This window comes from Pongo abelii, chromosome 5 (genome assembly GCF_028885655.2).
Source record: "Pongo abelii isolate AG06213 chromosome 5, NHGRI_mPonAbe1-v2.0_pri, whole genome shotgun sequence".
Lineage (NCBI taxonomy): Eukaryota > Metazoa > Chordata > Mammalia > Primates > Hominidae > Pongo > Pongo abelii.
This window is the reverse complement of record NC_071990.2, coordinates 118,043,412-118,056,047: the sequence shown is the minus strand read 5'-3', so window position 1 is coordinate 118,056,047 and position 12,636 is coordinate 118,043,412. Positions and strand designations below refer to the sequence as shown.

General features: G+C 35.6%; 1 protein-coding gene across 1 annotated transcript in view; it reads left to right on the top strand.

The window, feature by feature from the left end:
* Positions 1 to 1,061: 1,061 nt before the first annotated feature.
* Positions 1,062 to 12,636, top strand: part of GPRC6A (G protein-coupled receptor class C group 6 member A) — a 30,425-nt gene continuing 18,850 nt past the window's right edge. Inside the window, exon 1 of the mRNA XM_002817278.5 lies at positions 1,062 to 1,325. Coding sequence (XP_002817324.4) covers positions 1,132 to 1,325 — 194 coding nt within the window. The 5' untranslated portion in view covers positions 1,062 to 1,131. The remainder of the gene's footprint in view (positions 1,326 to 12,636) is intronic.

Genomic DNA, 12,636 nt, shown 5'->3' with positions numbered 1-12,636 from the left:
CCACAGGACTATGGAATCTAATGCTAATTTGGATAATGAAAAAATGCCACAGTGGCCATTGTACTCTTTTACTTTTTGAAATTTCTTTAAATGTATCTGCCACTGCACTCCAGCCTGGGTGACAGAACGAGACTCTATCTCAAAAAAAAAAAAAAAAAATGTATCTGCTACCCATCAAACAAACTAGATGTATTGGATTTGAAACTGCTTGCCCATGAGATATTCATTTTTAATAAAATATTTTTAAAAGACTGATTTTATTAAATAAATTTTAAAACTTTAAACTTTTTCTTAATGGTGACTACATTATTGAGGTTTCTCTATCCTCTGTTAAATTCCAAAAGACACCCATCAAATTATGTTAGTTCAGAGATTCCTAAGTACTTAAGAATATGTAGCCTGAAATTAGTCCAAATTTATTAAAATATAGCACCCACAATAGTGGAAGTGTCAATGATCTATGAACAGACCTTTCTTGTTCAAAGCAAAATACTGTATCGGACAAGTTTCATCTTGTTTTTAGTTTTACCCATCTTCACAAAAGCTACATATTTCTAACACAGGAAAAGTGACAAATACCTAATGTGGAAGTGACAAATACCTGAATTTAACTGAATTTCATTTTTTAAATAGAGCTTTTCAGGAAAAATAAAAGCAGGATGGTTTTTTCTAAACACCTGATAAACTATATTGAATTATTTGTGCCTTGAATGTGATACCTTTTTGAAATGCAGAACTATTTCTAAAGTGGAAAAACTTTTCCAAACTGCTCCTTCTTGAAAGTTCTACATTCTGCTTCAAAAGAAATGCCAATGTGACTCAGGGCCCTTGACATATCACTAGAGTAAAAAAGTACCATTACAGTGAAACTTGTGTTTATAATTCTATCAGCTTTTACATCACATGACTGCTATCACATTCTCTAACACTGGAGTGTTAAAAAGTCTGTGTTCTTATTGGTGAAATAACTGTTTTGACTATCATCAAGTATCTGAATACTGAGTGTTTCTGGCCCTTGACACTGTCCTATACCTTATAAGGTGTTTACAGGTGAAATAGGAATCTTGTTGGCACTCCGTGCACTTAATGATTCCTAAGAGCTCACATGAACTGAGCAAATGAGATAGAAACATGGCATTCTTAATTATACTAATTACCTGCTTTGTGATTATTCTTGCTACTTCACAGCCTTGCCAGACTCCTGATGACTTTGTGGCTGCCACTTCTCCAGGACATATCATAATTGGAGGTTTGTTTGCTATTCATGAAAAAATGTTGTCCTCAGAAGACTCTCCCAGACGACCACAAATCCAGAAGTGTGTTGGGTGAGTAAGTCTCAAAAAACACATTTAGATTTCAAGATTGTCATGAGACTAGGACGTATAAACTGTTGACTTGTATTAATATCTAAATCATTTTAAAAAATAAACTCACATATATTTTTTAAGTTGCGTATGGTTAATCTTGTAATCCTTCTTTAAAAGAGAGCTATAACAGCCCTATATGTATAATGAAACAACCTCCAATTGCAGAGGATATGCATGCTTTTCATTAATATATTAATTTAGATTTTGCCTTTAAAAAACAATGCCTGAAGTCACTTGAAAAGACATTGTGGCCTATTTTTCACTACAAGCATACATAACCCACATGTATTTCTATCACACACAACATGTATTTTGTTTTAAACACAGATCTATTATTTAATGCTTTGTTTAAAATAGACTATAGTTGAATTTTTTCTTACTAACATTTTTTTTCAACACTGCATTCATTTCATTCCAGAAATAGTCTAACTCTTTCCTGATAAATTAAGAACCTCCTCAACTCAAAGTGCTCCTTCCTCCTGGATGAACACTTTGTGTTGTGAGAGCTTACCTATGAGAAAAACATTTCACTGGCACAGTATAATGTGGAAAAGTAAAGCTGGGTGGAAGGTGTTGCAAATGGATTTTCCTTAAGGAGAACAAGATATTCTAATTCTCATTTCAGTTTTGGGACAAGCTAATTTTGTAAACTTAGGTAGATCACTTAAACTCTGAGTTCCAGTTTCACTGTTGTGTATATTTTCTCATCTGTAAAACAAAGGCTTGGATAGCCTCTAAGGACACAGGCAGCATCAGCTGCTGTTGCTATGGAATGTGCTCTTCATGCTTCCTTCCAACTCTAAAATTCTCATTCTATTTTTATGTTTCTATGTCTAAGTTTAATCTTGTTTTTTCTCTTACTTTCTTTCTTTATCAACGAAGTATTTCCCAAGCCCTCTAAGAATACTTTTAGATAAAATGTGATCCCCTGTCACACTAAGATTTCTTGGCATTCTCCCTAAAAGTTGGGCACTTTTAGCTATTGTCATCATAATCATTGATTAGCAGGAATACCAGAGAATGGTAAAAAAAAAATTAATAATTAATGAAGATTTTCAGAGCACTACGTTGGCACACAAAGAATGACTGCAGAGTTGAGGCCCACAATTGCAGGCCAACAATTAAGGATGGAAAACACTAAATAGTTATTTGACCAAATAAGGAATTTCCTATTTTAAAAAATCACTCCGTTGAAAATCTCTTAACTTTTTGTCACTCATCAAGAGAAATGGTACTCACTCAACATTGCACAACTACTTATTAATTGCCTACATTACCTGTACCCTATTATAGGCACTGGCACACCAACATGAATACACCAAGGAGGTTCCAACTCTAATGGAACTTACATGTGGTGGACTCTGAAAATATTATACAATTTAATGTCAGACAACCTATTAGTTTACCCTTTTTCTCTTCTATGTTTCTTTTTTTTAATTGATATGTATTAGTTTACATATTTATGAGGTACATGTGGTATTTTGTTATATGCTTAGAATGTGTAATGATCAAGTCAGGCTTTTTGAGGTGTCCACCGCTTTGATTATTGTCACTTCTATATGTTGGGAACAATTCAAGTCCTCCCTTCTAGCTACATTGAAATATACCATACATTGTTGCTAACTAGAGTAACTGTGCTGTCAAATGACTGAACTTCTATCTTTTATCTAACTATATGTTTATACCCACTAATCTACCTCTTTTTATTCCCTCTCCTACCCACCCACCTTCCCATGCTCTAGTACTTTTATAATGTCAGCTCTCTACGTTTATGATATCAATGATTTTAGCTCCCACATATGAGTGAGAACATATGATATTCGTCTTTCTGTGCCTGAGTTATTTCACTTAACATAATGGCCTCCAGTTTCATCCATGTTGCTGCAAATGATATGATTTTATTCTTTTTTTATGGCTGAGTACTATTCTGTTGTGCATATATACCACATTTTCTTTATCTACTCTTCTATTGATGGACACAAGTTGATTCTATATCTTTGCTATTGCAAATAGTGTTATGGTAAGCATGTGAGTGCAGGTATCCCTTTAGTATACTGATTTCCTTTTCTTTGAATAGATACCCAATAGTAGGATTACTGGACTACATTTATCATTTTTAGATTTTTGAGAAATATCCATACTCTTTCCCATGGGGGTTGTACTAATTTACATTTTCTCCAATAGTGTAGATGAGTTCCCTCTTCCGCATGTCCTTGCTAGCATCTGTTTTTGTTTTTGTTTTTGTTTTGTTTTTGTCTTTTTAGTAATAGCTATTCTAACTGGGGTAAGATAATATCTCATTGTGGTTTCAATGTGCATTTCTTTGATGATTAGTGATGCTGAGCATTTTTTATACACCAGTTGGCCATTTATATCTTCTTTCGAGAATAATCTGTTCATGTTCTTTGACCACTTGTTAATGAGATTTTGCTTTTTTATTGTTGAGTTGTTCAATTTCATGTATATTCTGGATATTAGTCTTTTGTTGGATGAATAGTCTGCAAATATCTTCTCCCATTCAGTGGTTGTCTCTTCATTCTTGATGGTTTCCTTTCCTATATAGAGATTTTTATGTTAATATACTACCATTTGTCTATTTTTCTTTTAGTTGTCTATGCTTTTGAGGTCTTACTCGTAAAATCTTTGCCTAGACTGATGTCCTTAAGTGTTTTCCCTATGTTTTCTTCTGATAGTTTTGTAATTTGGGATCTTATGTTTAAGTTCTTAATCCACCTAGAGTTGATTTTTGTATACAGTGAGGGAAAGGAGTCCCGTTTTATTCTTCTGCATATGGATATCCAACTTTCCCTGTACGATTTATTGAAGTCCTTTCCCCTGAAAAGGTTCTTGGCTCCTTTGTCAAAAATCAGTTGGCAATAAATATGTGGATTTATTTTTTAGTTGTCTATTCTGTTTCCCATGATCTATGTATCTATTTTTATACCATGCTGTTTTGGTTACTATAACCTTGTGATATAATTTTGTCAGGTAGTTTGATGCCTCCAGTTTGCTCAGGACTGCTGTGGCTATTCTGGCTTTTTTTGTTGTTGTTCCATATGAATTTTAGGATTTTTTTTAATATCTGTGAAAAATGATGTTGACATTTAATAGGGATTGCATTGACTCCATATGTTGCTTTGAGTATTATGGTCATTTTAACACTATTATTTTTTCTCATCCTTGAGCATGAGATGTCTCTCCATTTATTTGTGTTCTCTTCAATTACTTTCATCAGTGTTCCATAGTTTTCCTTGTAGAGACCTTTCACCTCCTTGGTTAAATTTATTCCTATGTATTTTTTGTAGCTATTGTAAATGGGATTGCTTTCTTGATTTCTTTTTCACCTATTTCACTACTGGTGTACAAAAATCCTATTGATACTGTATCCTGCAACTTTACTGAATTTGTTTATAAGCTCTAAGAGGCTTTTTGTGGAGTCTTTTGGTATTTCTAAATATAAGATAATGTCAACTGCAAAGAGGGACAATTTGACTTCCTCTATTTCAATGTGTATACCATTTGTTTCTTTCTCTTGCCTGATTGCTTTGGCCAGGACTTCCAATACTATGTTGAATAAGAGTGGTGAAAGTGGGCATCCTTGTCTTGCTCCACTTCTTAGAGAAAAGGCTTTCCACTTTCCCCAGTTGGTATGATGTTAACTATGGGTTTGTCATATATGGCCTTTATTAATTTGAAGTATGTTCCATCTGTGCCTAGTTTGTTGAGAGTTTTTATCATGAAAGGTGTTGTATTTTATCAAATACTTTTTCTACATCTATTGAGATGATCACAAATTTTTTGTCCTTCATCCTGTTGATGTGTTGTATTACATTTATTGATTTATATATGTTAAACTATCCTTGCATGGTTGATATTACACTTAATCATGGTGTATTATCTTTGTGATGCACTGTTGAATTCTGTTTGCTAGTATTTTTTGAGGATTTTTGCATGTATGTTCATCAGAGATATTGGTCTATGGTTTTCTTTTTTTATTGTGTCCTTATCTGGTTTTGGCATTAGGGTAATGCTGGCCTCATAGAATGAGTTAGAGAGAATTCCATCCTCTTAATTTTTTGGAGTAGTTTGAAGAAGATTACTACTATTTCTTCCTTATATGTTTGGTAGAATTCAGCAGCAATCCATCTGGTCCTGAGCTATTATTTATTGGGGGCTTTTTATTACTGATTTAATCTTGCTATTTGTTATTGGTCTGCTCAGGTTTTCTATTTCTTCCTGATTTAATCTTGGTAGACTGTATGTTTCCAGGAATTTTCACATTTCCTGTAGGTTTTTCCATTTGTTAGCATATAATTGTTCCTAACAGTCTCTGATAATCTTTTGTATTTCTGTGGTATCAGTTGTAATGTCTCCTTTTTCATCTCTGATTTTGTTTATCTGGGTCTTCTCTCTTCTTTTTTCAGTTAAGTCTAGCTAATGATTTATAAATTTTGTTTATCTTTTTGAAGAATCAACTTTTCATTTTATTGATCCTTTGTTTTTTTTTAGTCTCTATTTCATTTAGCTCTGCTAGATCTTTATTATTTCTTTCCTTCTACTAATTTTGGGTTTCATGTTTTTTTGCTTTTCTAGTTCCTTAAGGTACATTCTTAGGTTATTTGAAATCTTTCTACTTTTTTGTTGTAGATATTCATTGCTATCTACTTCCTTCTTAGTACTGCTTTTGCTGTATCCCACTGGCTTTGGTATGTTATTGATATGGTTTGGATCTGTGTCTTTGCCCAAATCTCATATCAAATTATAATCCCTAATGTTGGAGGTGGAGCCTGGTAGGAGGTGATTGGATCATGGGAGCAGTTTCTTATGAATGGCTTAGCACCATCCCCCTAGTGCTGTTCTTATGATACAGTTCTCATAAGATCTGGTTGTTTAAAAGTGTGTAGCATATCCCCTCCCTCTTTCTTCCTCCTAATCTGGCCATGTAAGGTGCCAGCTCCCCCTTTGCCTTCTGCCATGATTATAAGTTTCCTGAGGCCTCCCAAGTTGCTAAGCAGATGTAAGCATCATGCTTCCTGTACAGTCAACAGAACCATGAGCCAATTAAACCTCTTTGCTTTATAAATTACTCAGTCTCAGGCATTTTTTATTCAATGCAAGAATGGGCTAATACAGAAAATTGATACCAGAGAGGTGGGGCATTGCTATAAAGATATCTGAAAATATGGAAGCAGCTCTGGAACTGGGTAACCTCCAGTGGTTGCAACAGTTTGGAGGGCTCCAAAGAAGATAGGAAGATGAAGGAAAGTTTGGAACTTCCTAGAGACTTGTTAAATTGTTGTGACCAAAATGATGATGGTGATATATATGGACAATGGAGTTCAGGCTGAAGAGGTCTCAAATGGAGATGAGGAACTTATCAGGAACTGGAGTAAAGGTTATCTTTGCTATGCGTTAGCAAAGAACTTGGTGGTATTGTGCCCCTGCCCAGGGATCTGTGGAACTTTGAACTTGAGAGTGATGATTTAGGGTATCTGGCAGAAGAAATTTCTAAGCAGCAAAGCAGTCAAGAAGTTACCTGGCTGCTTTTAATAGCCTAGCTCATATGTGTGAGCAAGGAAATGATGTAAAACTGGAACTTATATTTAAAAGGGAAGGAGAGTGTAAAAGTTTGGAAAATTTGCAGTCCAGCCAGGTGTTAGAAAAAACAAAATAAGAAACAAACAAACAAACAAAAATTTCTGGGGGAGGAATTGAAGCTGGCTGCAGAAATTTGCATTAAATAAAGAGAAATTGAATGTTAATAGCCAAGACAATGAGAAGACTTCAAAGGAATTTCAGAGACCTCCATGGAAACCCCTCCCATCACAGGCTCAGAGGTCTAGGAGGGAAGAATGATTTCTTGAGCTGAGACCAGGGCCCTGCTGCTTCTTGTGTCCCAGCTACTCCAGCTTCAGCTTGTACCAGCATCCCCTGGGTGTCAGACATGGAGTTAAAAGAGATTATTTTGGAGTTTTAAGATGTAATGATTGCCCTGCTGGGTTTGGGATTTGCATGGGGCCTGTAGGCCCTTTCCTTTGGCCAATTTCTCCCTTTTCAAATAGGAGTATTTACCAAATGCCTGTACTCCCATTGTGTCTTAGAAGTAATTAACTTATTTTTTTATTTTGCAGGCTCATAGGCAGAAGGGACTGTTCACATGAGACTTTGGACTTCGGACTTTTGAGTTAATGCTAGAATTAGTTAAGACATTGGGAGACTGGTGAGAAGGAATGATTGTATTCTGCAATGTGAGAAGGACATGAGATTTGGGAGGAGCCAGGGATGGAATATAAAAGTGTGTTACATCTTCCCTCTCTCTTTCTTCCTTTTGCTCTGGCCATGTGAGGTGCTAACGCCCTCTTTGCCTTCCACCTTGATTGTGTATGTCCTGAGACCTCCCAAGAAACTGAGCAGATGCCAGCATTATGCTTCCGGTACAGCCTGCAGGACCATGAGCCAATTAAACCTCTTTTCTTTACAAATTACCCAGTCTCAGCTATTTCCTTATAGTAATGTGAGAAGGGACTAATACATTCGTGTTTCCATTTTCACTGGTTTTAATAAGATTTTTTATTTCCATCTTAATTTCTTCATTAATCCAATGGTTATTCAGAAGCCTGTGGTTTAATTTCTGCTGATTTGTATAGTTTCCAAAGTTCCTCTTGTTATTATTTCTAATTTTAGTTCATTGCAGCCTGAGAATATATTTGATATAATTTTTATTTTTGTAAATTTGTTAAGACTCGTTTTATGGCCTAATATATGGCCTGATCTGGAGAATGTTCCATGCACTGATGAGAAGAATGTGTATTCTACAGTTGTTGGACAAAATGTTCTGTATATGTCTGTTAGGTCCACTTGGTCTAAAGTTCAATTTAAGTCCTTTTCTTGAGATGAAGTCACACTCTGTTGCCCAGGCTGGAGTGTAGTGGTACAATCTTGGCTCACTGCAACCTCCACTTCCTGGGTTCAAGTGATCCTTCCACCTCAGCCTCTCAAGTAGCTGGAATCACAGGTGTGTACCACCATGCCTAGCTAATTTTTGTACTTTTAGTAGAGCTGGGGTTTCATCATGTTGGCCAGGCTGCTCTTAAAGTCATGACCTCAAGTGATCCACCTGCCTCAGCCTCCCAAAGTGCTGGGATTACAGGGGTGAGCTACCATGCCTAATCGTAAGTTTGTTTTATTTTTGCCGATTTTCTGTCTAGATGATCTGCCTAATGCCCAGTAGGGTGTTAAAGTTTCCCACTATTATTTTATTGCAGTCTCTGTCTTTTTAGACCTAGTAATTTTTGCTTTATGAATCTGGGTGCTTCAGTGTTGGTTGCATATACATTTTAAATTATTTCCTCTTCCCAGAATGATTCCTTATCATTATATAATGACCTTCTTTTACTTTTTCTACTATGTTTGACTTACAGTGTGTTTTATCTGGTGTAAATATAGCTACTTCTGCTCACTTTTGGTTTTTGTTTGTGTGGGATATCTTTTTCTATCCCTTTACTTTCAGTCTATATGTGCTTTTATATGTAAAGTGCATTTCTTGTAAGTTGCATATAATTGGATCATGCTTTTTTTATTTACACAGCCAGTCTATATCTCTTTTTTTCTTTTTTTTTTCTTTTTTAAATTATACTTTAAGTTCTAGGGTACATGTGCACAACGTGCAGGTTTGATACTTAGGTATACATGAGCCATGTTGGTTTGCTGCACCCATCAACTCATCATTTACATTAGGTATTTCTCCTAATGCTATCCCTCCCCCAGCCCCCCACCACACGACAAGCCCCAGTGTGTGATGTTCCCCGTCCTGTGGCCAAGTGATCTCATTGCTGAATTCCCACCTATGAGTGAGAACATGTGGTGTCTGCTTTTCTGTCCTTGTGACAGTTTGCTGAGAAGGATGGTTTCCAGCTTCATCCATGTCCCTACAAAGGACATGAACTCATCCTTTTTATGGCTGCATAGTATTCCGTGGTATATATGTGCCATATTTTTTTAATCCAGTCTATTATTGATGGACATTTGGGTTGGTTGCAAGTCTTTGCTATTGTGAATAGTGCCACAATAAACATATGTGTGCATGTGTCTTTATAGTAGCATGATTTATAATCCTTTGGGTATATACCCAGTAATGAGATTGCTAGGTCAAATGATAATTCTAGTTCTAGATCCTTGAGAAATCGTCACACTGTCTTCCACAATGGTTGAACCAATTTACACTCCCACCAGCAGTATAAAAGTGTTCCTATTTCTCCACATCCTCTCCAGCATCTGTTGTTTCCTGACTTTTTAATGATCTCCATTCTAGCTGGTGTGAGATGGTATCTCACTGTGGTTTTGATTTGCTTTTCTCTGATGACCAGTAATGATAAGCATTTTTTCATGTGTCTGTTGGCTGCATACATGTCTTCTTTTGAGAAGTGTCTGTTCATATCCTTTGCCCACTTTTTGATGGGGTTGTTTGTTTTTTCTTGTAAATTTGTTTGAGTTCTTTGTAGATTCTAGATATTAGCCCTTTGTCAGGTGGGTAGATTGCAATAGTTTTCTCCCATTCTGTAAGTTGCTTGTTCACTCTAATGGTAGTTTCTTTTGCCGTACAGAAGCTTGTTAGTTTAATTAGATCCCATTTGTCAATTTTGGCTTTTGTTGCCATTGCTTTTGGTGTTTTAGACATGAAGTCCTTGCCCATGCCTATGTCCTGAATGGTATTGCCTAGGTTTTCTTCTAGGGTTTTTATGCTTTTAGGTCTTACATTTAAGTCTTTAATCCATCTTGAATTAACTTTTGTATAAGGTGTAAGGAAGGGATCCAGTTTCAGCTTTCTACATATGGCTAGCCAGTTTTCACAACACCATTTATTAAATAGGGAATCCTTTCCCTGTTTCTTATTTTTATCAGATTTGTCAAAGATCAGATGGTTGTAGATATGTGGCATTATTCCTGAGGCCGCTGTTCTGTTCCATTGGTCTATATCTCCTTTTTGGTACCAGTACCATGCTGTTTTGGTTACTGTAGCCTTGTAGTATAGTTTGAAGTCAGGTGGCGTGATGCCTCCAGCTTTGTTCTTTTTGCTTAGGATTATCTTGGCAATGTGGGCTCTTTTTTTTGTTCCATATGAACTTTAAAGTAGGTTTTTCCAATTCTGTGAAGAAAGTCATTGGTAGCTTGATGGGGATGGCATTGAATCTATAAATTACCTTGGGCAGTATGGCCATTTTCACAATATTGATGCTTCCTATCCATGAACATGGAATATTCTTCCATTTGTTTGTGTCCTCTCTTATTTCCTTGAGCAGTGGTTTGTAGTTTGCTTCAAAGAGGTTCTTCACATCCCTTGTAAGTTGTATTTCTAGGTATTTTATTCTCTTAGTAGCAATTGTGAATGGGAGTTCACTCATGATTAGGCATTCTGTTTGTCTATGATTGGTGTATAGGAATGCTTGTGATTTTTGCACATTGATTTTGTATCCTGAGACTTTGCTAAAGTTGCTTATCAGCTTAAGGAGATTTTTGGCTGAGATGATGGGGTTTTCTAAACATACAATCATGTCATCTGCCAACAGGGACAATTTAACTTCCTCATTTCCTAAGTGAATACTCTTTATTTCTTTCTCTTGCCTGATTGCCCTGGCCAGAACTTCCAACACTATGTTGAATAGGAGTGGTGAGAGAGGGCATCCTTGTCTTGTGCCAGTTTTCAAAGGGAATGCTTCCAGTTTTTGCCCATTTAATATTGACAGCCAGTCTATATCTCTTAAGAGGGGAATTTAATGCTTTTAATTTCAAGGTTAATGTTGACATATGAGGCTTTGTTCCTGTCATGTTGTTGCTTACCGTTCGTTTTATATATTCTATGTTCCTTTCTTTTTCTCATTTTTTGTCATTGTGGTTTGGTAGATGAATATCTATAGTAGTATCATTTGAGTCCTTCCTCTTTTTTACCATTGTTTTACACGTTCTTGTGTTTTCACCATGATAAGCATCATCATTTCACTTCCAGATATAGAATTCCCTTGAGCATTTTAGGGCCAGTCTAGTGGTGCTGAATTCCCTCAACTTTTGCTTCTCTAGGAACAACTTTATTTCTCCTCTATTTATGAAGGATAAGTTTTCTGGATATAGTATCCTTGACTGACAGGGTTTTTTCCTCAACACTTTAAGTATATCGTCTCATTCTCTTCTGGCCTATAAGGTTTCTGCTGAGATATCCTCTGTTAGTATAATGGGACTTCCTTTAGAGGTGACTAAATTCTTTTCTCACTGTTTTTAGAATTCTCTCTTTGTCATTGACTTTAGACATTTTGACTATAATGTGCTGTGGAGAATTTGTGCATTGTATCTGTTTAGGGATTGCTGGGCCTCCTGTATCTGGATGTCTAAACCTCTTGCTGGATATGGAAAGTTTTTGTCTATTATTTTTATCTATTATTTTGTTGTATATATTTAACTATTTCAATATCTGTTTACCTTCTGGGATATCAATAATTTGTATATTTGGTCACTTCATGGTGTTCCATATACCATGAAGGCTTTGTTTAGCTTTTTTTAATTCTTTTTTTTCTTTTGTATTTTCATGGCTGGGTTATTTCAAAAGTTGAACCTGAACTGTCTTCAGGTTCAGAGGTTCTTTTGTCTGCTTGAACTAATCCATTGTTGAAGCTTTCAAATGTGTTATGTTGTTCATTCAATGAATTGTTCAGTTGCAGAATTTCTGTTTGATTCTTTTATGACATCTATGTCTTTGGTAAACTTCTCATTCATATCCTGAATTGTTTTTCAGATTTCTTTGTATTGTTTTTCAGAATTATCTTGTATCTCACTATCCTTCTTTAGAATCTGTAATTTGGATTCATTTTCTGGAATTTCATTAACTGCTTTTTTATTGAGATCTGTTTCTGGAGAATTATTGTGTTCCTTTTTTAAAAAAATAATTTAAATTTTTTTTCTTAAAGACCAGTATGATAGTATATCTTCCTTTAAAAGTGTTATTTTTCTGGCTTTTTCATGTTTCCTGTGTTCTTATGTTAATATATGTACATCTGATGTTTCAGTTGCTTCTTCCAATTTTTAAAAATTTGTTTTTGTAGGGGGAGAATGTTTCCTAAGGATGAATAGATAGTGTTGGTTGGGCAGGGTCCTTTGGCTTTTATTCTGGTTGCAGTAGCAGTGTAGTTTCTTTGATTTCTTTGGCTGTGACTAGCGTAAGTGCCATCTGACACTTCCTCAGTGGCCTAGGGTACAGTTATTAATGGGGGCTATGATGCAG